This window comes from Bombus flavifrons, chromosome 1 (genome assembly GCF_040668555.2).
Source record: "Bombus flavifrons isolate JBK064 chromosome 1, iyBomFlav1_principal, whole genome shotgun sequence".
In the NCBI taxonomy this organism is placed as follows: domain Eukaryota; kingdom Metazoa; phylum Arthropoda; class Insecta; order Hymenoptera; family Apidae; genus Bombus; species Bombus flavifrons.
The window spans coordinates 16,721,528-16,747,574 of record NC_138442.1 but is presented as its reverse complement, the minus strand read 5'-3'; the positions used below and the strand labels follow the sequence as shown (position 1 = coordinate 16,747,574).

General features: G+C 33.0%; 2 protein-coding genes across 7 annotated transcripts in view; both read right to left on the bottom strand.

Annotated features, from left to right (window-relative positions):
* The window catches only part of LOC138179659 (protein cortex), a 251,392-nt gene extending 250,062 nt beyond the window's left edge, over positions 1-1,330 (bottom strand). The window contains exon 1 of the mRNA XM_069112689.1: positions 710-1,330. Coding sequence (XP_068968790.1) covers positions 710-859 — 150 coding nt within the window. The 5' untranslated portion in view covers positions 860-1,330. The remainder of the gene's footprint in view (positions 1-709) is intronic.
* A 1,855-nt stretch (positions 1,331-3,185) lies between these two features.
* LOC138179436 (poly(A)-specific ribonuclease PARN) lies at positions 3,186-22,620 on the bottom strand. Of its 6 annotated transcripts, none has more exons than XM_069112255.1 (12): positions 22,451-22,618; positions 19,790-20,003; positions 19,160-19,435; positions 18,802-19,084; positions 18,605-18,726; positions 18,295-18,521; positions 18,152-18,221; positions 18,027-18,082; positions 17,857-17,943; positions 17,571-17,763; positions 6,437-6,525; positions 3,186-3,886 (listed from the first exon to the last, which is right to left on the bottom strand). In XM_069112255.1, exons 1-12 carry the CDS (start codon positions 22,467-22,469, stop codon positions 3,795-3,797), a joined length of 1,728 nt encoding a protein of 575 aa, XP_068968356.1. In that variant the 5' UTR covers positions 22,470-22,618; the 3' UTR covers positions 3,186-3,794. The 6 variants fall into 6 exon arrangements, with proteins under 6 accessions (XP_068968356.1, XP_068968346.1, XP_068968337.1 ...); XM_069112236.1 differs by lacking the exon at positions 3,186-3,886 and adding an exon at positions 21,822-22,041 and having other exon boundaries at positions 3,924-6,525; positions 22,451-22,620; XM_069112273.1 differs by lacking the exons at positions 3,186-3,886; positions 6,437-6,525 and adding exons at positions 8,486-8,696; positions 8,928-9,070.
* Positions 22,621-26,047: the final 3,427 nt, after the last annotated feature.

The following is a 26,047-nucleotide window of genomic DNA, read 5'->3' as shown; positions in this document are numbered from 1 at the left end:
CCAACGCTTGTCTACGTTACGAGAATACAATCAAAACAGCAAACTGTTGCTCGACATAGCTCTAGTTCGAAGTTCAAACTTGAATATGTTCGCCGAAGATGCAATGGATATTTAATGTGCAACAAATATTAAATATCGAATTCTGTATTTGAAGCAAAGAATTACGCTAATTCCATTTCCAATAAAATATATTAGTTTCAACGATACATACATACAATATATAAACAAGATATAATTATTTGTAGTATTTTAAGAACTAAATTTTTGATAAATTTTTAAGTCAATAAACTACAGTTCCTTTATTCACGATACTTGTTAACTTACTTATTTAACGAATGATTAAAGTGTCAAATTGGATATTATACAGAAATTCCTATTGGTTATTACATTTTAAAATTGTTAAAATGAAGAACGTAAGTAAATAAAAAAGTATCTCAATTACCTTATTTATAAATCTATATTAAAGATTAATCGTACATTTAATAAACAGTAATCACTTAAATTAAAAAATAGTTATACTAATTAATAAAAAAAAAATTGATCATCTATTTTATATGTGTGTACATAATATATTTCACGAAGTTAATTACTTTACATTCTAAAGTTTAATGTCATTTGTATACCGTAGATCCGGTAGAAAGTAGAATTAGGATAATCTTTGCAACGACTGAATCAAACATAACAGAAAAATATCAAAGATATGACTCACCGGTTTGAGGTCTAGCAATCGTACTCGCGGGAATCTAACGCAGCTTCTGCGCCGTGGAGTCGTATCGATATTTTCATTCTCTTGATCTCGATGGTTCCGAAAGTCCAATAACATTCTTCGCATTTTGAACGATCGCGAATCTCTGTCCATATAGATTAATCGTACGCGTACACTTCCCAAAAAAGAACGTGCGCGAAATGATAGAAAACACGTACAACAATCACTATGAAAATCACTATAAATTCCCGAGAAAACTGTTTTACTGTCAAATAACTATGTATCTCGTACGAAGCACAACGAACGAATCTTTCAATAAACTCTAATATACTATTCGATAAACATTCGAAGAAGCAATTTCGCGACGATAAATCGAACTGATCAAGTGGTACCAACTGAAATTAGTCACAACTGAACACAAGCAACCTTGCAAATACGTACCGATTTTACAATTATTGATATTCTATCGTTCGATAGCGAATCATTATTTAAACTTGAGATATACAATAACGTATCGTCAAATACTTAATTAAATAATCGTTAGAGTTAAACAGAAATCTTGCTACGTCGTAAAATTTGTTCGAAAGCATGAAGAAAAATATCGCGTACCGAACCACGCGCAGGACAACGTTGACTGAATAGAATTTGACAACATTCGTGGACGTTACGTGCAAGGTCGCGCGTATTTGAAAATGTAAACATATGTAACGTATCGACGATCCATAAAAAATTACGATTATTTTCGACGCCTGTTTATACCTTCGTTTTATCTCGGAGTGAAATCAAATATTTCCTATAATAATAGAGGATAAGAAATAATTTCTATAGAAATTCTTTATTCTATTTCTATATCGCAAGAGTTTACGTATGCATTTATATGAATTGTTACAAACTATTTTTTAATTTTGTGGCTTTCTCACAAATTATTCTATAAGTAATATTTATGTATGTAACTGTTAAATGTTCAAAAATAGGACTTATAAATTAGAAATATTACATTGATTTAATGTATTAATAAATTAATAAAAAAAAATATTATAATCAAGTATTAAATTTATTAATAGGAACATATTTGTAATAATTAACCCATTCCTAACTCTTTGTTCCATCTTTTTCGGTAAATAATTAATTTCCCAAAAAATCATTGAAGCCTTAATTTTCTTTATAGGGTTTATATAATTTATACGTGCTAACAATAAACTTAACTAAGAAATAAAGTGGATGGAGTAATAATTTTCAATTACACATTCTCTTTAGTTTATCTAACGCTCGTAATAAAATAAAATTCCTTTCTCATTCATTACTCATTAGCATTGACTTTTCTTGCAGATATCAATTTTACAATCTTTCTAATTGCTGGTTGTAAATTTTAACTGGAAATTCAAAGCGCAAAATAAGAGAAGACATTAGTTATGGGTATGACCTGATAATTTGCCTCCTGTGTCTAAGTCGATATTATTCCCATATTGTAAGTCGTAAAAGTACGCACCAACTTGAATCAGGAACGTAAGCAGTGAACGTGTTAAATGGTGTTTTATTGCTTCAACAGACTCTAAGAAATGCTCGGTTTCAAATGCATGCAAATGTAATGAAATATTTCGGATGCAAATCATACGTAAACCTAAACATTTATGAGGCTTGAACCTTTAATTTCTTATTAATATCTTAAAATTCTCGAATGATTCAGAATAGCATTGCAGGAGGATGCGAACACGTTAAAGAACGTTAATTGAACAGGATATACACGAGAAGTTTGTTAGAAACTACTGATTTTTTAGTTGGTTAGTAACTCTATAAAAGTTGCATTAAATAGTAGTATTTTAATGAACTACCAATGATATTTCCCACGCAAATGGGAACTAGTTTGTAAATATCAATTACTTCCATTTTTTAGTACAGGTTTGCGAAAGCATCGTGCAAGATATGATATGTATTTTATGATACAATAAACATAGAAACATACATATTCGAATTTTTCTCAGATAACACGATATAAGTAAAATATCAAATTTTGTAAGTGTCAAAGAAATAAACACATATACTTCTTTGAAAGTGCTTTCTCTTAAAAACAAATAATCAAACAAAAAATACATAAATATCTACGGTATGTTATGGATTAGGCAATTAAATCCCAATATATATGCAAATTGACAGCTTCTAGAGAAAAATGACCTCCTTTAGAAAATACACCGAGCGTTTTAATATATTGTAAAAGATACAAAATCTTCAACGTGTTTAGAGAACCGAGAGCTTGACTACTTAATATTTGTTAAATAGCTAAATATTTCAATATTTAAATAATCTAACGAATGAGTAAAAGAATAGTAATAAAAAATTATAAGTATTATTATATTATTAATCGATAATTTATATTATATGTATTAAAAGTATCAAAAAAAAATTATAATCACTGATTATGAGTAGCGATGTTTATGAAAATATAGGGGTCTTTTCAAGAAATAAATAGCACGACGGAATGTTGATTTTCAGCAAGTGCTTTATTGTATTAATCCATTTAGTGTTACATTTGATAATAGACTATATGTAATCTGCCAGATGTATAGAAAAAATATTTCGTCAAATCGTATATTTATTCCAAAGTATTTAACAATATAAAGCAGTTTCGACATGAAACTAGATGAGTACATATCTGCGTCAGGCTATTTAGCTACATGTACAATTCACAGATCAGAATACATATATTTGTACTAATTGTGTTTAGTGAAAATATTTGATCTCATACGTATAAATATAAAATTTAATCAAAAATGCTAATTTACAAAACATAATGTTAACTTTTGATTAACGTGTTATTACGATTCACTGTTTAATTTAGCGATTAAACGAAACGAGAGGATCAATCATCTACATTTTTAATCGTAAATGTTTAATGCTTTTAAGTGCATAAAAAGAAAAAAATAGTGCCGTGCAAAGTTTCAGTTACTATTGATATCATTATATTGATATTATGAACAAGAAATAAGATACAATAAAATATAGTCGAAATGTTTCAGCATTTTCCAACTTATTCACCGTCTCTCCACAGGACGATATGTTATAATCTGAGACTTGGCTCTTGTGAATAATGCTATTCCCAAGAGTCAGCCTCAGGGAATTTCTGGTTCGTTTTTCGTGCATCAGCTACGTCCGTACGGTCCTTCCGCTTCCGGCGTCGTTTCCCTGTGCACATAACAAAAATCGGTTTATGCGCGACGACATAACCCTTCGAGTTTATTAGTTGGTACTAATACTTCATTTTTAATCGATTATTTCATAGGTGAATTTATATAGTATTTCGACACATACACACAGAAAAAGAGAGAAATAAAACATATCATTAACGTGTTGTAAATTAGAAAACTTTCTATTTCACAGTCATTCTTTTGAAACATTACAATATCATCATTAATATGTGACAACAAATGTGTTATAAAAAATTCGAATGATTCGTAGACAACAAATCTTGTCTCGATACTACAGTTTTAATTCTACTAACCATTCCATTATAAAAAATAAAGATTACAAGATTGTACTTATTTTAGTTGTCAATTTATGGAACTGGATATTGCTATTATACAGGTGAAATATAAAATAATTTTGTAAAATCCGATAATAAAAGTAGAATGAAGTATTTTGAGTAATTTCGTTCTATATTTTGTAATTTACGGTAAATATCACGAGTCGGTACAAATTTAAACAAAATTGAAATTTTTGTTTGAAAACAGCGTAGAAGTTTGAGTAATACAATTTCCTTATCAATTAATACAACACCAATAAATTAACAATCTGATCACAGAAATACAGTTACAAGTGACCACAATTTCATAAATTTTGCACATAACAAAATCGAAATTGTCTTTCACAATGTATTATCTTACAGTATGTAAATCGTTAATTACAAAGAATCTTCTTATGTAAAGTGCAACAACTCTGTCTTTCCTTTCCTTAAACAGGATGTAAAAGACTCATATATAAAAAAGAGTGTAAAAACTTTCTTAAATAAAATGTAAAAATGTAAATATATAAAATTCTTAGTTTATAAAAATGCCTCAAAAACGCATTCTGATAAATAATTTTCCTAAAAAGCGTATATCCATTCTTTTAATAATTATTAATTGCAAAAGTCTTAAAGCACGTACTTTTATAATATAAGAGCTCTAATCGAACTTTATTATGATAATTATTATAATGTCATTATTTCACTTTTATGAAAACAATTTATATATCCGCTTTTTTAGAGTGGTCATTAGTTAAATTGTATACACAACGCCCAGCCATCGTGGATAGGTAGATGGAGATTCCCTACGGCGAAGTAAAGAGTACAAAACAAACTTTTTGCATATGAGACTTCGTTTTACAATCAGTAGATGTGTAACTAGATCGAATTTCGACAAAATCGTTCTCCTCGTAAACGAAGTTGCATATACAAACACTTTGTTGTGCATCTTTAACTTATCTTTACATGAGAAACCACCATTCGGATATCTGTCACGATAGTTGAGGCATTTTGTATATATCGTCACATGTAGCTTCAATTTCAGTTCCGTTGCATAATAATTGCAAGTTCTATACATTTATCAAATGAAATATTTTATAAAAACAAATGTATAAAATATTAAATACAAAAGAAAACATGATCGTTAAATAATGAAAATCATATATACTAGCAATATAGCATAAGACAAGGATTCCTCTCCTTGACTGTATAGTACCCAGGGCCTCTTTTGAATTAAAAAATAAATACTTTCTAAAATCACGTCATCGAACTATTTATGCTTTAAAGTAGAAACAAATTAAGTAAATTTAAGGAATTGACGATCGAGCACCAGGAACAATCAGCTATCATTGCGTTGTCAACAGCATTAATCTTCGAAACTCGAGTAAAAATCACATTTCATTTCCTTCAATCCGTCTTAATCGCAATGTAATAAAGAAAAATTATAGCAAAAACTTTTGCCAACATGATAAACAAACATTTGCTTGTACTGAATCGTTGTTCAATCCGACTTGATTCAGAAGGATCAAAGAACAATTCTGAATCATTTTGTTTCTTATCATTTGAACAAAATCTTTTTTTATCAAGCGCCAAGGTATTTTTCGAGTTATGGAATTTCTCTACTATCGGTTTCGTTTTCGATTGTTTTCTCGTCCGGTTTCCTAGATGAGGACTAGCTGAGGGGGAAGAAGTTGTACTAGACGTTTTTTTCAATGAAAACGAAGGTTCAACTGACGCTTCTCTTTCTTTATACTTTGTCGAAACGGAAGACTTTCTCTCAGGCAATTTATTGCTACACGAACCAGTTTGCATTGACACAGATTGTTGACTCGTGCCTTTGTTAGGATTATATTTCTTTGTTTTTCCCAGCTTGCAGTTACGATTGCTTGATATCAACGAATTATAACGATCGTCTTTGGCCGTGTTCGACGACTTATTTTCAGTACTTTTTGAAACTTCCCTCGTATCGTCTACCTTGCAATCGTTATCAGATCCCGCGTTTCGTTTCATTATCGTGTATTTCGGCATCGCGTCCTTCTTTCGTTCGTTCTGGAAATCCGTAGGCAAACTAAGGCTGTTCTTTAATTTGACTTTCTGCTCGACCTTCATTTGCTCAGATAAGAGCGGCTCGACGGCCTCGTGATAACTTCCACGGGGCCTCGACGTGGCTCTCGATCGTTCATGAGGATAGGAGCAAGGGATGATGGACTCTGATGATAATTCGAAGTCATTACCTGTGGCTACTTCCCAGCCATCGTCGTCCTTAGTAGTCTTCACGCCGTTCGTTGGCACGGAGTTCTCCCCTTTCTTCGGCGAGACAGCCCTACAATACAAAAAATACCAAAATAGGCGCTATCCTCTTTGACATAACATTTTTTTATAAAAATTCTATGTCCTAAAAAGTAAACGAGTAAAATTTGTTACAAGACGTAAAGAGTTATTGGGAAATTCATTAAATGCCAATGCAGAAATTACATTAATGGTGAGTGTACGGAGGCACTTATTCACCGCTACAAGTAAATACATAGTTATTCTATTTTTATATAAATTATCTTTTAGTGTGAGTTATTTCTATTTTTTCCGGCCATTTGCAAAACTTCAGAGTATCAACTCGACCCATAGACTTGATTCGCATATCGAATAATTTATAGTCTACCATATACATTGAGACAGAGAATATACGAAGCAAAGGACGAAGAGAAATTTTTCTTTCGATCATCGAGGAACGTCAGTTTTAAACAACATTACAAATATCATACATAGTCCAAACGTTTACAGCAGTCAAACTAAACACTACTATAAATGTATATACGTTGATACGAAGGACCAAATGGCTAATTGAGAGAACAACCGAGTCAAAGTTAGAATTCTGTTATTCGTAAACCACACGCGATATCGTACAATCAACGTTTCTTACATACATCATTATGCAATCATTTTCGTGCAACCATATCCTATTGTGTATCTGTCTAACTGTTGTAATATGTTGAGATATGTAAAATTTTCTATACGCAGGATACTGTGCTCGAACGTTCGAAACATTCACGGGTACAAGTCACGCGTATTTGTCGTGTTTACGTACGCATTTCGCGATCGTGCATAAAAAGGCGCCGATTTCTCTCTCTGCGTGTGTACGATTATTTTTATACCGAACGAGCACGATTATTGGGCAAAGTTTACGCAAAAAATAGATCAATTGCCTTTAGTCGTGCGCTATCGAGCATTAAAGAGTGGGAAGAATTTATTCGGTGCACGTGTTGAAGCTTGCCGCGGAAATGTTACCGCAACTGTGACCACAACTTATGAATATGCAGCATCACGTGCGTGCATGCGGTGTACATCGTCGTTAAGTATGGCTGATCAGTGCAAGAATGTCAGATATCCTGTCAACTGGGAATTTTCTTCCAATCCGTGCCTTTCGCGAACATCAACCATGTCACCAGCTGGAATGGCTGAAGTTAACGAGTCTTCGAATCGCTCCTTCTTCCCCTGCGTTAACGAACCTAACTCAGGATATATTTTGACTTGACGGTATTCACAAGTCGAAACGGCTGCGTAGATTGTGCATTTTTATGGTTGTAAATCACGTTAAGATACTTTCTCTATTCTTGAACTTTGTCGAGGCTGAAACAGGTTTGAAAGCGTATACCTCGAAATCGAAAGGGTTTGATGCGGATTGCTATGAATCTGTAATTAGAGATCTTTTGTTGTTTTCGTTGAAATAAACGACGTGGATTCGAAACGTGCGAAATAATGATAAATTATACTAAATACGATACTTGCTTAATAATAAAAACAATAATAACAGTGAGCAACAACGATGCCGGTCGAGCAACCAAGAGTTGAGAATTTTTCTCCAGAAAGAAAATACCAGTTCTTAAAGAGATAGAAGAGAAATGATAAGGGAAGAGACAGTTAATGTAAAAGAAAGAAAGCAAGAGTAAGGCGGGAAGACTTTGAGAAACTGAGAAAATAACAAGTGAGAGAATCGAATGTAATCGAAAAGATCTAGACCTGATTGATATCTTGGAGATTATGAATAGAAAATAGGGAAAGAATTAGAGAAAGTTAAAAATGTAAAAGATTTTTAAATAGGAATAGAAATAATATCCTGGTCACCAAATTTGTACAGAAATGATTAGATTGCCGCAGAAAAAATCGTGAGATGCGCAGATAAAAAATAATATTTTTGAAAAGGTGTAGAAAGCGCAGGTAGATGATATAAACGATAAAGACCTTATGGCAGTGCTGTAATTGCGAATATTAAAAGAAATTAGCGCATATTCGTTCAATTTTTGGTTTTATTTCTAGAAAAATAATTCATTCTAGTAAAATATGTCATTTACGATCTCCCTAAGATACGCAACGATTCGCATACTCGTTTCATTGCATCCCTTCCAACAGTATATAGCAAATCTCAATCCGCGCAAGTAGTGCTCCATCTTGTGTATTGTTCCATTAAAACTAATCCTTTCGAAGGGATTGAAATGAATTCTGCAATAAAATGTTGCAATTACATATATAAACTTTTAAACAAGTAGTCGCACATAGCAACATATACTGTTAACGTCAAAGAAAAAGTAATTGATTAATGACGTAAAATGACCATATACGTTACAATTGAGTTATTCATTTACGTAAGCTGTTAATATAAATTTTAGATTGCGAAAGTACGAAAAGAGTTTCTGTAATTTACTGAATTTCGCAATTAAAAGGTCAACGCACCGTCAGGATGATATGATATTACTCCAGAAATGTAAAGAGGCTATCATCGTGGAAAACGGGAAAAGAATGTCCTTATCCTTTGAACAAGCCTTAACGTATTTTGTTGGAGGTACGATCCCATTGTCACAACCCTGGTAGCAATCCTATGAGACAGACAGATCAGACACACTGGCAACACAGTATTAATAAGGCGCCCACGTGCTTGACCAATTAGTACATTCATAACTCTCGTCATTTCACGGAATGGTAACTGCGTTATAACTACAAACACAATGGGTGACTACCAAGCATTTTATTAGATCGCAGACCGAAACCTTGAACTTTGTGCAGCGGATATGTATCTCGTATCTGTGTAAACTTCCGCGAAAGCATTGAATAACAAGGAATTCTATGCGAGTATAGCTCGAATTATTTCAGGACATTCCGATTATTATTCCGAAACTAGATATTCCCATTCGCGTTCGCCGGTTAATGCATGCGAACGTGTCTCGAATCGAGACAACGTGCTGCGTGTAAAGGGATGCAAGTTACGGCCCCATAGTTTTTCAAGTATTCGTGACCATACGATATTATTGTCAATAAAAGTTTACAGATTCCGAAAGACTGACGATGATTTGATCAAAAGAACGAAGTGAGTTTATATTTGTTACATACGACCATACAAGTTTCTTTTCTGATAAGATATTCGTCTATGTTTAATCTGAAACGAAAGCCTATACATAAACAGGTAGATGCCCTGGAATTTTCAATAATATTTTAAAGAGAGAATGCGATTCTATTTGAAAACTACAAGATGAGTTAAATTTCGTAATAAAAGTTTTCTCAAACTTCTTTAGCTCTTTATGTTCTTCTCGTCAAATTAAAATACCTGAATTGTCTTTGATATTCGAAGGATTTTATGCGGATCTTCATAACATAATTTCAAATGTAAAAAGAGGTTGATAGTAGGGTAGAGAAAAAATTAATTTCCCAGAATGCGAAATCGATTCGGAAATAACGCTAATGAGGTAGCAGCCCAACGAGTATACATACTTTGAAGAAAAAGATAGTGAAAGTGTTGGAATACAACGATATTAATCGCGTACAGATGAGGTGATCGATCGATCGGATTCTTCCCTTCGTTGCCCAGCGCTATCCCCACTAGCGTGCGTTCGTTAGATGTACCGCGGCTGCTAGCGCGTGCATGCTCTTCCGAGAATTCGGCGGAAGAAGTATAAGGATATGGACGGAACATTCGGCACGTCGGTGTCGCGCTTTGACGGCATAGCGCTTTACATCGCGAAGCTGCTGGAAGGTTCCGTGACACGTGCCGCCACAAAGGCATCCACATAGGTCACACTCATTACTGTATAGAGAGTGGGGATTCAAAATCTTTTCAAGGGCCATGGATCACTTAGTCAGTCTGAGAATAACTAGCCAACTGTCAACATTCATAACGTTTACTTGTATTTTACTATAACTTTGTTTAATAAAAATCATATAGTATTGTTTCAATACAAACATTGTGTCTTCCACAGTTTATTAATCTTAATTTCAAGATTAAATTCTAACAGAAAGAAGAACAGAAATAAATTGCAAAAAGAAAAGAAAAATTGGAGGCATGTTAAACGCATTACAGCCGCGATCCCGAAGGCATAATACAGATACAGGGGTTGTGCTCGGATACAAGATATACTAGCTGCTCTAAAGTATTTGCATTATGCATGGAAATCTACTACCTCCTGCTAGGTGCAAGTACCTTTTTCAAACCACAAACATTATCTCAATGCATGAAAATATCATCAGATATTCCCATAAAGCCAACCCATTAGACGTCAATACTGTTTCTAACAGATATAATACGTCTCACTTTTTCGCTTATTTTCTCTGTCAATCTCATGCAACCCGATAACATGACACTTGCATAAAACGCGCCTCGTTCTTCATTGGGAATGTTGACATCTTACTTAGAAAATACCGACACAACATTATAACTTCACTTTCAAAGATTTATGCCATACAGTTAAAATATAATGGAATTGATTTCATGGAATCAAACGATGCAAAAACATTATACTTTTATTAATACTCTACTAATTACCAATACTTCCTTTTCATTGAGTCGCAGAAAAGAGTTCTACAAAACGTTAAAAATCATACGGTTACGATGAAATAGGTAAAACGTTAGGTTGCCGCTTCGAAAGCTAAAGAAACAAAATGATGGTTCTTATCTACCAAAATAACACTTCTGACCGTGCGAAGATTACTTACAATTAGATTGTACCGGCATGGCACTCGACGATCAACGATCCTCCAGCGTTATTACTGGCTTTTTCCGTAATAAGCCAATTTATTCCGAACGAGGTTGAATTTTAATCTTTTTCTAATCTGCGGCACTGGAAGAGGCTACGTATTGGCCAGATCGGATCAACCGCTTTAAGGCAGGTAATTACGAGAGTGGTCGAGAGTGGTAACCTGTTTCATCGTGGCAATTAATATACACACGTGGAAGAATGGGACAATTTTTTTTGGCCGCATTAGTAATGAAACATACGAGGCATAAATGAAATTTATTGAACAGTCTCGGAACGATCGAAGTATAAATTCGTGTCCCGTGGTTCGATAACCGTGTCGACCAAGTTCGACCTGCCTAATGGCCGTTCGACGTAATAAAAATCCTCACTGTTGCTACAACGTTCGCGTCGTTCGTACCACTTGCTGCATGGTGACGAGCAGGAATTTATTGCGATCAACTCACCGGCTCGATACCGACGCAACCGAAGTAGATGTCTAATAATCTCTTTAATAAACGAATTGCCGTTGCAATAAATAACATTTAATAGGCGTGCTACGTGCGATTCCTTTCGAAGGTGGGAAGTAATCTAGCTGGGCCGAGGGTTAATGTCCCGCCGCGCCGGTTGATATTAATAGCTTAATGCACAGCCGCACAGTGATCCGCCTCGTAAATCGTCATTACTTGCCGCGAATTGCTTCGATTCGCGGGCTGTCCATTGAAATCACCAGGGTGTAGTTACGCCGCCAGATATGCAAAGTGACCAGACTCTTCGTCACCGCTGTTTCTTGCGCGCACGAAGAAAAGTTTTAATTACACGCGGGGTAATGAGATATTGCCGTCTGCTTTCATTTGCAGAGCAAATTATAATTTTAAACTGATAATACGTTGTTCGATTTGTTTTATCAACGTCCTCGGAATGCAAATGCCTACTTGCTCGATAATAAAATTATTAATGCGTTTTTAAAAGTATAATGTCAATAACATTTCCTTTTTAACTAACGTTACAAAGAAAAACTGACATAATACGTTTCACTGCACTCCGCCTGATCCTATTTACACTACGTTAACGAGTAATTAAGGATATACTACGAAACAAGTCGAACAAAAGTTAAAACTTGTTGCAGACGTTAACCGCACTTAACGATAATCAGACTAATATATTCGAATAACGTACGCTATATTTATTCAATACGAGCATTGTAAGCTATTCAATTAATACAGCAACGTTATCTTTCTATAAACGAAAATGAATAATATAATTGAAAGTCCTTTATACTATCAATTATAAAGTAAGGGTGAGACTTGTATCATTTTTCATTCTCATATCAACCACCTCCAACCCGATTACGCTATAACCAATTTTCGCGATACTTCGATAACAAAACAAACGTACAAATTTCCCTACAATCTACACTTTCGTCCACCTTTGATCCACCTCCGCTTGCCTCAAATCACTCAACCATAGGAACAAACCAGATGTAAAGCCTAGAACAAACCCTATTTCAAAAGAATAATCACACACGACCAGTCTTTCTTGGTAAGGAAGAATAAACGAGACAAGCGACAATAACAAACAAGAGTACTCAAAATTAATAAAGCACCGCGAGGGTATCGAAACTATGTCCGTGGATAGGCGCGCGCAGTCACGGCACGCGAACCAACATCGTCGATAAATTACTGGTCGCGCACGGTGTTTCCGCGTGACACGAAAGCTTCGTCCAAAGGAAAGAAGCTTCTCGTGCACACGACCGAAGGATAGCTGGGGCACTCCAGAACGCGGCAACAGATAAAAGTCGTATGCGACACAGAAGCAGTCCGCGATGGTGTTGGCGCGCGTTTGCGGAGTGATGCATTGGTACCGCCAAGTGATATATGCTTATGGGGCATGCCAGAGTACCGAACACGCACATGCACACGCCCATGCACGCGCACACGCACACAAACACTCATGCCCAAGACTAGGTAAGAGATACACGTGCGTCCGGCTGCGGCACGTTCATTATGTACTTCGGCGAATCATAAAGCAGACGCGGAGGGGGAGTGAAAAAATGAAGGATTAAAGTCGCGGAGAATTTTCCGACCGGATCCGAGCAACCACGTCGGAGAACGCAAAGAAATCAGACGAGTGCGTATGTGTGTGTTGAGGCCACGACTTTTCCGATCGATATGATTTAAATGGCGTTTTAAGAAAGCGAGATCCACTGAGAAAGAAAAAACGGCGCGCCGGTGTTCAACTCAAATTGTAATTTATACGGCTATTACCGGGCCACACGTTGACCATTATAAATTGTCGCTGTATCTGCTGGCGTTCTTATTTATAGTTGGCAAATAAATACCGCGATAATACGCTGCGGCCACGGCGTATTTGCGATTCTAATAGCCGTGCATTTAGCACGGCGCGGTACATTCGGGTAAACGCGAATGACGCATGGCGAGGGTAATTAAGCAATTACGAGAGTACAATGTTCTTGTCGCTCGGGGGAGAATAAATGTTCGCGTGCCGTCCTGGGATTGTAACGAGGAAAGTGATTTCGAATGGAATTAAATTCCTGTAACTTGTGCGCAGGGAGATATTTTTCAGGGTGAATTTTTAAGTACTTATATAAATACTTGGGCTTAGAAATTGTAATTTTTAACAAGTTATGCTCGATGAAACTTGGATACAGTAGAAACTAAACTTACTAGAAATGATCGATGTTAAGTATTTATTGATAACGAGGAGTATAAAGAATTAATTAAATTTGAATTTATGAAGATATTATAAATGAATAGAATTAATTAATTAATTAATCTTGTTTATAGAATAACGATGTTAATTTAAGAAGTTCCTGACGAACCTACAGAATCCAAAATACCGTTTATTTTGATAAAAAATGCCTATGGTCAAGGTAAGACAAGTCAAAAAGAAAGTGAACAGAAATGTACAGCGATTCAACAGAGGCAGTAATTATCGTTAGAAATTTCGTAAAATTTTCTTAACTTGGCAAATTCAGATTTTTATGAATGCAAGGAAATGAAGAATCTCTAGAGATATGTTTCACTCCTGAAATATTAAATTATAGAGTACGCACTTTACCATGGATAGTTTGTATATACATTTTTGCACGTTTATGTGCTATAAATACACGAACATCCGCAGTCTAGTTATCATTAGTAGCTGTTATGTCTTCTCCCAGAGAACATAAAATCTTTCAAATTTCTTATAGATCATCAAAGTCTCGCGTCCTGAATTCCTGTACCTAACTAAATACATACTCAACATTTTGTGTTGCATTAATTATGTACAGAGCTGTCGAACGAATGAGTATCTTTAATCATTTCGTGCGACGTATAACGTTGATAATTCAACAGCGTAGTAACTAAACGGTAAAATGAATAGAAGAAACTGGTACAGGATACTCACCAACGAACTAGTTTGATTGCGAGCACATATGTAGCATTTTCTTCTTTTTTTTTTCAGTAAAGAAGTGTATCCTCCGATTCCAATTCGAGAATCCATCCGCAGTAGCTGTCCACGTGTCAGATGTAACTGATTCATACGCGCGCATTTGCATTGCGGTCGCGTCCTCGTCGAGCGACACGACACGTTATTCGAAGCGTGTTACATTATTCTAATCAAGACCCTAATACCAGCGTGCTTTTGCTTTTATTCGCACGTGGGCAATGCGGCTCGTTTGTACTCGTAATGGTCGCGATCGGGCAGGGTATTATATGTCGCCGCGATTCGACTCTACGGGCGGTTTCGAGCTGTCTTTTCATTCCAAACAAACCATTTTCTCTCTAAATTTCCTCAAACATGTCGGTTTATATAGTACAATTTAATACGGATAGGTTTTGTTCCACTGATCATTCTCAACTTGGTCACTAATAACCATAAGAGGTGCGTGTGACCTCAAACAAACAATAAAAAAAGAAAAATATTCTCTCTATTTCCTTTCCTACTTTCTCACGAGGGATTTTGCAAAAGCTTTGGGAAAACTAAATTAGATTTGGCTTATTATTTTATAAATTATAAAGTATTATGTATCTATATATGACTAATCAATCGTTTTGGATATTACATGGAATATCTCGACAGTACTACGTTTGAGATATAAGGTTTCTAGTTAATCCACTGAATATAAAAATTGCTTAATTTGTAGAAAAAACACGATGAAGGATTTTATTTTTTTTTTTAAATCTCTTCTTGCAAAAATATCAATATTAAGTACATTTTTAAATAAAGATTAATAATAAATAAGGATATCGTTGATTAATCGACCAAATTGTAACCATTTTCCAACTTGCGGTATAATAATAATTGTATTGATTAAGAGAATTATATATATATCCGTTTTATCTATTTAGAACTGCATAACATTAGCCAATAACCAATTTCGTTAAATATATCTTAAAATGTGTAGGGTAACATGAAGGTAAAAGAAAAGACATAATTTTCTTCCACTCTGTCCAACTCCTACAACATCGTCAAAAAGTCAAAGTTGACATATAATTTTTCAACCATATAATAACAAGTTTCCTCCTGGAATAATTTACAACATACCCATCTAAAACATATAATTGAGAAAGTCCAAGTTACTACTTACTAAAGTACTTGTGTCTAACATTATATGAAACAACATTAATTCCCTCTTTCGGTTTCATTCGTAAATCTCGTAGGTTCATTAATCATAGCTTAGAAGTCATTTTTCAATACGCATCGATCAATTTATTGATACTCACCAGATCGATACTCGATCGGCGCATCCGATAAGTTCCGTCGGCAAGGGCGAGGAACTCTGATTTACTGGCGACTTTAGCATCATGATGATCACGAGAAGGAACGAAGTGGCAAAGGAGTGGACGAAGAAAGAAGAAGCATCGAACGAACCAAGCACAAGAGAAAGAAGAAGAGTACAGGCGGCATGGGAAGCAGGAGAAAGAGGAAGTCAAGACACGCGTGTAACAAGCGTCGCTGGCATTAATTTAAAATGAGCTCTACGACCCTATGCAAATCTTTCGTGTACAGGAAATTCTAAGAAGTCGACTATAGTTTGAAACGTTGCCTCCCTCTGCTTATCCACACCCCTTCTGTCCGCTTTGCGGCGATGCTCGCTTGAAATTATTATTGTGCACACGCGCAACTCATTCCGCAGTCTCCTATAACGCGTTAACTTCCTTCTTTTAAACTATGAAACGCTACCTCTTGCCAGCGTTTAATATCCCGCATCCTGCGACATCAACAGTATCATCCTTGGTTAAGATAACTTATGACTATGATGGACTGAGCTATGTGCCGCCACTCGTTACCATCATTATGCTCATTCATCGAAGATACCGCTGCAGATGTTCGCGATAAGCAATAAAATTAGTCGATAGAAATTACGGCGATTGAGCGAAATGCATGATCGAAAAGCAATAAATCAACGAGCCAAGAGAAAAAACAGTCGTAACTATCGAGAAGCTGAGAAATTATCGAGGGAAACTTGGTAATTTTATATCAACAGGCACAACATAGTGCAACATTACATCTGCAAAATATGTTGCCTTATGTGTTCAAAATTGGGGAAAAGTTTCATTTATATAAGATTCATAGACGGTGTAGAGGAGATACTTAACACGTTTGCCATTATACTGAATAAAAGCAATACGTTTACCGGATACTATGTTCTGTTTTTTGAATTATTACTACGACATATACATACAATCATGTACAGGCTGTTCACGCTATTAGTAGTTTGGCCAATGTTTTTCTCAAACGGTAAACGATAAGTACGAGGAAAGAATGAAAGAGAAAGAAGATGAATGATTGTAAATGAAATACGTATTCACGATAATACCTTTTTTGCAAGTGGAAAAATGCATGTTCATTTTGCAGTTGCACTAATTTTTCTTTTAATGAAAGGCTTCCCTTTTGTTTGCATAAATCGAATCCTTTTATCATTCTACGAAAAAAAGATAAATAGAGTAACATGGCCGAAAACTGATTAAACTCAAAAATATTTTAACTTTAATTTTGTAGAATTTATCATATGTAAGACAAAGAAAACATAGATACAAAGGTACTCCGTTTCATCTTTCCTTGTTTTTCATAAAGAGATATTATCGTGAATATGTAGTTCATTTATAACCATTCATCTTTTTTCTCTTCCATTTTTTCCTCATACTTATCATTTACGAGAAAAATACTGGGTACTAATAACGTTAACAACCTGTATATAAAGTTGAAAAATAAAATCTGAATATCACACATGTGGTGATAGTGTGATGCTGGTAGTGAATATGTTAAAGGTTATTCAAGGGTTGTTTAAAGTTAAGAAACCTGTGATGTAAGATTTAGTTTGATTCCAAACTAAAAATATATATGTATTCATTGTAATTATGCTTACTCATGCGAGGATAATTTCCGTTTACGATCTCCTGCGCCAACAGTCACCCCTAGAGAAGCTTGATAATCAGCATACCTTTGAATCTTATAGGTATTCGTTTTACCTAGAATTTTCATTACTGCGTTAACTTGATCTCGACGATATAGTCCTATGTATGCAGACGTGTCATTTACCCATGACACATGCACACCTCCTGTAATAGTTATATCAATTACATTAAAATAATAACATAAATGTTGGTGCGGATTATCGAGTAAATGAAAGAATTTTGTAACTGTATACTTACCAAATGGACTAAACAATTGAGATATATCATTAAACCTCCACTCTTTTGGGAATGTTATATGTAATATATGATCTCTATTTGGATTAGCTGAGAAAGAAAACATATATTATTAACATAAGATTCACCTTAAAATATATGAATAAAAAGGTAAGATTTAAAATGATACTTACGATCTTCTCCGACAAGGTTTATGTACGGAATATCTTTCAATCTTGCTATGAGGAGTCTATAACAAAATAATAAATTAAACACTATAATAGACATGATAAATGATATTAAATGTAATAACACCTACTTGTTTAGAAATGGGTCGAGTAATGATGAATCCGATAAAACTATCGGCACTTCGGGGTTTTGTAAGGAACCTGAAAAAGAATATTCCTAGCGAAAAAAGTTTACAGATCATGTTCTAAGGATAAAATCATGTCAGTTACTAACCAAGATAATTAGACAATGCAATGAAACATATTCCAGTTATATATGCATCGTAACCGGCCTCGTGACATTTTTCTGTCAGCGTTGAATAACTTCTGCCATCGATAGGTTCCACTTCTGTAATTTTAAACGGTGATTTACTAACTGTTTCTAGCAATATACCTAAATTCGACGATGGTACATTTTCCTTGAATTGCTGCGAATGGCAAATTATTTTTGTATCTAAAATTCTATAAAAAAAAATATCATATATAATAATCATATTTATTAAGATATAACAGTAATGTTCAGAAAAAACGTAGGAAACTCTTACCTTGGAAATAGACCATGAAGAAGAGACTTAAATTCCAAATATGATTCTGGCAAATGTCCAAAAAATTGATGTATTATATGACAGAGATCTAGTAACATATTATGACCAACTAATAACTTTCCCTGAAATAAAAATATGTATCATTATAGATTACACCTTACTTACTTGATAAATTAAACACGATTAACAAAACGCACAGAATCTGAAATTTTTCTCATGAGTATACTTAATCCAACTGCATGTTGAATTTCTTCTCTTTCTCTCTCTCTTTTTTCAATCTCCCTTTGTTCTTCTTTTTCTTTAGTTCCTAATCTTTGTACAACGAGATTACATCCAAAATTCTCCATTTTACTTTCAATCCTCAATTTATTTGGCCATCTCAGCTTTGCTTCCTGATAAACTAGTCGTCTGATAAAAGCACTACACTTATCAATCACTAGTTCTTCTTCTTCAGAAGTGATGAATTCATCCATCTTTCTACTAAAATGGTTTTCAATTAAATTTCGTTTATATTAATGATGGAGAAACGTTGTTTAAAATTAAAATTATTTTTACCAAATATCTTCGATCTGAGGCCTCTCAACATCCGTAATAGGCAAAATCTCTAATGTTTCATCCTTTATCTTTTGCTTCTCCTCCAATCGTTTGATCAATTTTTCTTCTTCGCTTGCTGTTAAATAAGGAATGCCTAATTTGAAAAGTTTATTGAAGTCGAATTCTTGCGATGCTAAAAACGACATACAGGATGACTGACACATGAATCTCAAATCCGTAGCTGTACGATTTAGGGGACGCGGGAAAACGTAAAAATTGTATGACCGTTGATTGTACCTACAAAAAAAAGAACGATTATATTAACACAAATCTGGAAATATACATAGATACGAACACCCTGTTAATAAGCAATCAAACATACAATCAGTTTATAATAGTAAATTAATATTATAGCTGCCGAAAATGTTGATACTTATTAACTGGATTATTAACTTAACTGAATAAAAAATTACTTTAATAAATTTTCAAATTAGCAAGAATATTTAGTACTTAAAAAATAATAGGTATTTACAAAAATCTATTATATATATGCTATATATTTATCTATTTAGTAAAATATTAATGCATGAAATTTTAATTTGAAAACATTTTATTCAGTTAAAACTGCAAAAGTGTTTATCAACTTCGTACTTTTGAGTTTGTGTATTGAATGTAAATACAGAAAGGCCAAATTGTATTAGAAGAAAATCCATTGATCCCGATCTCAATTTTTCATAATACTGTGCAGGTGTGTCAAAGGCACCAGCATCGGGCCCTGAATTTAGTCCTGTGAATTCACCATCAATGGCAAGGAATGTTCCATTTTTTATAACTTCGTCCAATTCCACAAGGACTTCTTGAAAATCTGAAAAATTTTCGAAACTTTACTTGTATCAAACATTGCATTGACTTTAGTTACTTTGTTTATATCCTACTTCATATATATTCGTGATGATTGAGAGAGGAATTTTTAGAATTATTTATAGAATCATTATTAATTATTGATAACATTTATTATTACATTATAATAACTATCAATTAAGTATAACAACAAGGACGCATCTTTTTCATTTATGATAAATTACTATATGTATATATTAAATTTAAGAATAAAACTAGAAAAATATATTAATTTGAAACATAGTAGTAATTCAATTTCGCGCTGATATACGGAAAGGACGTCTTCAGTGATCAAAGGTTGGTAGCATGTAATGCTTTAGGATTTTCAAATCTAACGCATTGGTCCGCGTCACAGTGCGATAGTTATTGTTAAATTAGTGTAATAAATAAGTAATTAATCACTACACTATGTTATTTTTATAGTATTCTATGCAAAATAGTACTATGCATAAATAATTGTGACGAAATTCATGATGCGACGTTATAAAATGAATTCAACATTGCAACCAGATGTAATACAGAAGCGCGGGATTTCTCCGAGAAAAAAGGTAACGCAAATTTTCAAATTGTGAAATATATATATGTATAAACTATATTTGCATTTTCATACAAAGATTTTGTTTGCACACGTACGCTACATATACTTAGAAAATAACATTTAACATTTAGAAAAGTAAATACTCGAGAATTTTTTCATTTCAAATAATTCCAACTAAAGATAAAGTAATAGCAGGCACTGATCTAACTTGATCATTGTTATTGGAGAAAATTTATAAATAATATTAATTTGAAGAATACCGCAATTTAACTCAGATAATAAATAAAAATTCATTCATAAATGTAACACAAAATAAATTACATGAATCATTGAAACAATTTAATAAAAAAAGATAAGAATCACATTGAAAGTAATAGTTCTATAGTTATATTAATCACTTAAATGCTTTAACGATACACTTGATAGATATAATCTTTTCTTCTTATCTAAATATACTTAATAAACTTATATCCATGCAAGAAGACATGTTTAAAATAAAAATATCCTTTAACTTAACTTAACTTTAACTTAACTTAACTTAACTTTAATAATAACAATCTTCCTTGCTTAAATTTTGAAATATACAGATTGTGTAACCAAAGTATCTATTTGTGATTAGTTTGATATTTTGAGAATAAAGATAATTAGCAATACCTAATGATGCATACGTAAAAACAAAAAATAAAATTACATATAATACAATGTCAAGATATTTCCGATAAGCATAGTATTGAAAAATATTTTATTCATAGTTACTATTTAAATATTTTTAATTACTTATAATAGGAAATGGATCAGGCTATGAAGTGAAGAAAGCCATATTAATATAAAACATTAAACTTATATTTTCAGTTCCTGCAAATATATAAATTAAATTGAACCAAAAATTATAATATTCATATTTTCATTGTTTTAGCTACGCTATATCAGTATGACATTCATATTATTTATAGATAATTATCTAAGTCTAACCTTATATAACTGTAACATAACTATATATCTTCCTTTTATATAGATGGCGTATAGTATATTGCCTAATATATTAAATTCGGTTAATAGAGTTTATTTGCAATGATATTTTAAAAATACACAGTTATACAAAAATAGATAAATAGTATTATATTGAGAGATTGATTGTTAAATTTTTCATGGATATATATATATGTATGGCTTACAACATTGTTTCTGTAATATTACTATGTTATAATATCATTATGATAGTGTTATTGTAATACTGTACATTACTTTGATTTGTTTCTTGCATACTGTGATTGACGCTTACATTGCTGGATACTGCTGAATTCTTGCGATTTCAATGCGTTTTGTTAAAAATATAATATTTTCTATCACGAGTTCACAATAATTCCATCTCCAGCACTCTGTTTATTGCGTCAATTACATCTCAATAAACGCTGAAATTTACTATATCCACTCCAAATCATACAAAACATCATAACCTAAAAAGCTGTAGATTACTTTCAAACAATCATATTAGTTATCAAGAGATATAAAAAACACAATATTATATAAAATGTTTTCACCAAAAGTTTGTAAGTTACATATATAATACTGCAATTTCATAAAGTAGTTACAAAATTTTGTCAAAATGTATGCAGCAACAATAGCACGTCACGTGAGAAAGACAAATTTTGTTTTATGCTCTAATTTAATCTCTTCCTGATAACTGTTTACATTTTCACACGTTTAATTTTAAATAGACAACGTATTCGTGTATAGAATCTTCATATTACAAATTAATTATAGAGGAACTACAATATCATAAATATAATTATAAATGTAATAATTATAAATAATCCCACTCTCAATCATCATAAAAGCCGACAGTATAATGTTTATTTTTTACGATTACTCACTTAAAGAAGTCACTTCCATCTTTTTTTAACCTTGCTCTTACTTATCTACACTGAACTTACAACGGACATCTTCTATTTCTTTCCCGGAACTGAAATTAGACGCGAAAATTAACGGGGTCCATCGATTCTACACGATCTTCTCGTAGTTGAGCACATTAAGTAAGTAAATCAGAATGAGGACTCTATATATAAAAATAACATCATACATGGATTGCCATCTAGAGTATAACTGACATACTATTTCCTCACGCTGCATTTATTATGTTTGAAAATCTAACGTAACCTAACTACCGATGAGGTACAGAGTAGATGGTACATCACGGATCTGATACTTAATGCTTTTTTGTGTCCCACGTTTTTGAGGTCATCATTTTCGTGTCACATGTGACGTTATCGACTCTGTATAATAGTACTAGCATAGACGAGATCTCGCTTGTGATACTAGTTTGAATAAAAAGTCTTTTATGAAATTCCGTATGATATAATGAGTAAAATGTAGAATAACATATCTAATGATCGAATAATCGCAATAAAGTATAGAATTTTATATTTCCACAATACTTCAAACAGCACTACATACTATCAGAGAGGAAATTTCCTCTCTCCTACATAGCTTTTAGAAATATTTAATCCGTATGTTTAGTAATTCAAAATTTTTTACCATTAATGTTATTACCTGTCTATTTATATTTTTCTTTTATAAAAAATAAATAAATATACTATTAAAAATAGTACTCGATAAAAGATATTTCTATACTAACATTTTTTACTAATTATGAAAGTTATTTACTATTATTATTTAATAAAGTTGAGCATGTATATAATATTTTTTAGCTTCAAACATGTTAAAAGTATGACAACCAAATACAGATATAAGAAAATAAAAAAACATTTTTGAAATATGAATGTATAATGTCATTGAATTTCAATAAAAATAAAAAGTTCAAATAAAGTAGAAAGGATCAGAATTACGTCCATGCTACGATTATATTCAGTCACTGTACAATCAGTCAATGTGTTTCTTCATTTCCTATCGAAAAGTATTGTTAAAGGTCTACTTATATATTAAAAGATGAATATAGGTACCACTAGTGAGAAAATAAAAGACATATCAGGCAATCTATCGTCGAATTCTAGAACTAATGTCGCACGGTACGTTTCACATGACCACACTCATAAGTGACATTCCCTTATCTACGTTATTATTGATACATTGTTGATATTATTGTAATATCACCCATAGAATTGTACTTATTGTATGTAACTAAAAAATGATTTTCACTTTATACTAATGGGAAACTATTTTAAGATTTACTACTTATTTTCATATATTCAATAGATAGGATAGTTTGTTTTAAACAGAAATAGACATCTAGATCGTAATATGATAATGGACAATTGCATATCATGAACGTTTTATGAAACCATATAACGCATTCCTAAAATAGCGTGCAAGAAAATCTATTCGAATAAAATTTAAGATAAATTGCATCCGATCAATCCTATAGCGAAATAACCGAATAGATTGTTCCAATGGGGCTGGAATCTTGGTACAATACTTTCACACGTATATCGTCCTGTTCACCTTAAGCTTGAAAAATTCCGCTTTCTTTCCGACGAATCATTCAACTGGTAATTCTCTGAAATAAAAAGCATTTAACGATCTTTCAAAATGATTTGTACAGGTGTCGCAATGCTTCTCCTTAAAATGCAATTTATTTCAAGTAAGTCTACGTTTCCAGAGTTTGCGATCTTACATCGTAAATCACACTCGAGATATGAACAGAACATATTACTGTTAAGTACATAGTAACTACATTTCAATATCTTAAGCAACTATTTTTTAATCATGTATCGACACAGAAAAACTAATACATGAATTTTTTAACAATGGGAAATAATGAATAATTTCCTTCAATTTTGTATGTTATGAAATTGTTTTTCTAGTCTTGAAATATGAAATCTAGTTACCTACGAACTCAAGAATTATATTAGATATATCCTGTAGTTTGGAGTGTGTGTGGACTGTATGAAGATAATGTTTGAGGATAATATTTATTTGAAAATACCCTAGTTTCCATAAATACAATGAATTTTTGCAATTTGCAGCAAATAAAGAAGCGGTAATGTAAATCAAATCGACCGCACTTTTTCCACATTTACATTCGTTTAACTCTGTTCTCTTCATTCTTATTTTCAAACATAATAACAAATAATTTTCGAGCATCGTCAACATTGCGCTAACACGATCTTAATACCACTGATATCTTCCACTGAAGTAGACAAGAACAAGACAATTCTCTTTCTTAAAAGAATTCTAGTATATGATGAAATAAGTAAGCGGAAATAGAATCCAATCATATCGGCAAACAATTTGCAGTGATAACAAGCGGAGGTTCCGCAATCCGTTACTTCCGCACCAGAACTAATTAAAGTGAATTGAAAGGTAATTGAATTAAGCTTTCAATCGTTATCTCCTCGATGTGTTCCAAGCTCGTGGACTACGATTCGCTTCCTTCAAATGGTTGGCCGAACGGGAAGATTGGTAGAACAATACTTCGAAATAAAAGCGAAGGACAAGATTCGAAGGATCCAATTTAGAACGGAATACGCCTATTCGAGGTTCTGCACAATGCCAATTTCTTTCCTTCCCAGAGGGTTTGACCGTTTTTGGGGCGGTTAATAGTTTCTGATCAAGTTTCCGCCCGTGTTTGTTTAATTATGAACCAGCTTGGCAAAGCATATTACGTTCCTGGATATCGGTGAAGATTAATAACTTAATCAGGATATTACTTTCTGAATTATAAAAAATTTGCTTTAATTATGAAAATAATTAATCGAGAAGCTTATGACGAGAACGACTCTTGGTCGCGTATTTTTTCAAGAAAGCAAACGAATATTTTGACATCTTTAATTTTTATTCTATGTAATTCAATTTCTGAAAATAAAACATTCATCGTGTTAGATTTTGGAATTCAAATTCGATATGTTGTGAATCCAGCTTCTCGCTACTAGAACGTATTATTCATCATATTGTTCGTTCAATTCTATAAAAAGAAATTAGATATTCTATAAATTATATGACATTTCTGGATGCCAGCTTGTCGAGACAAGCTGGAATTATGTTATCGCCATGTCATTAGCAACAAACACTCATTTCTATGTCTATGTAAACAACAACGCGTCACGACGAATAATCAAAATCCTAAACCTTAATCATTCGGAACCTTTCCCCTAGCTCCTTCCACGCCATCTCTTTTCCCCGGTACTTTCCACATAATTTTCCCAACCATGCATCTATATATGTATGTGTATACACATACTTGCGAACAATTGTAAGGTGTCGCAACTTGTTCTATCACACAGAATCTAACAGTATATTAGAAAAAAATGGAAGATGGATATTTCTTAATGTTTTGAAATTCTTCTGGTAATGATAGGGATCTTTGTTCTTTTGTCTTAGGTCTCAAATTATTTGACCGTTGTATAATTTACTGGCTTGGCGAAACGTGATTACGATCAATGAAAGGTTTAATACCTTGCAAGAAGCTCTCGATAGCTTCGAGTATCCTACAGCCGCAGCGCATTATTTTCATT

Coding starts and splice junctions, on each gene's coding strand:
- LOC138179436 (XM_069112236.1), bottom strand. Junction 19,436..19,789: donor TTCAATACACAAACTCAAAA/GTACGAAGTTGA, acceptor TTTTTTTTGTAG/GTACAATCAACGGTCATACA. Junction 18,222..18,294: donor TGCATTGTCTAATTATCTTG/GTTAGTAACTGA, acceptor ATTCTTTTTCAG/GTTCCTTACAAAACCCCGAA.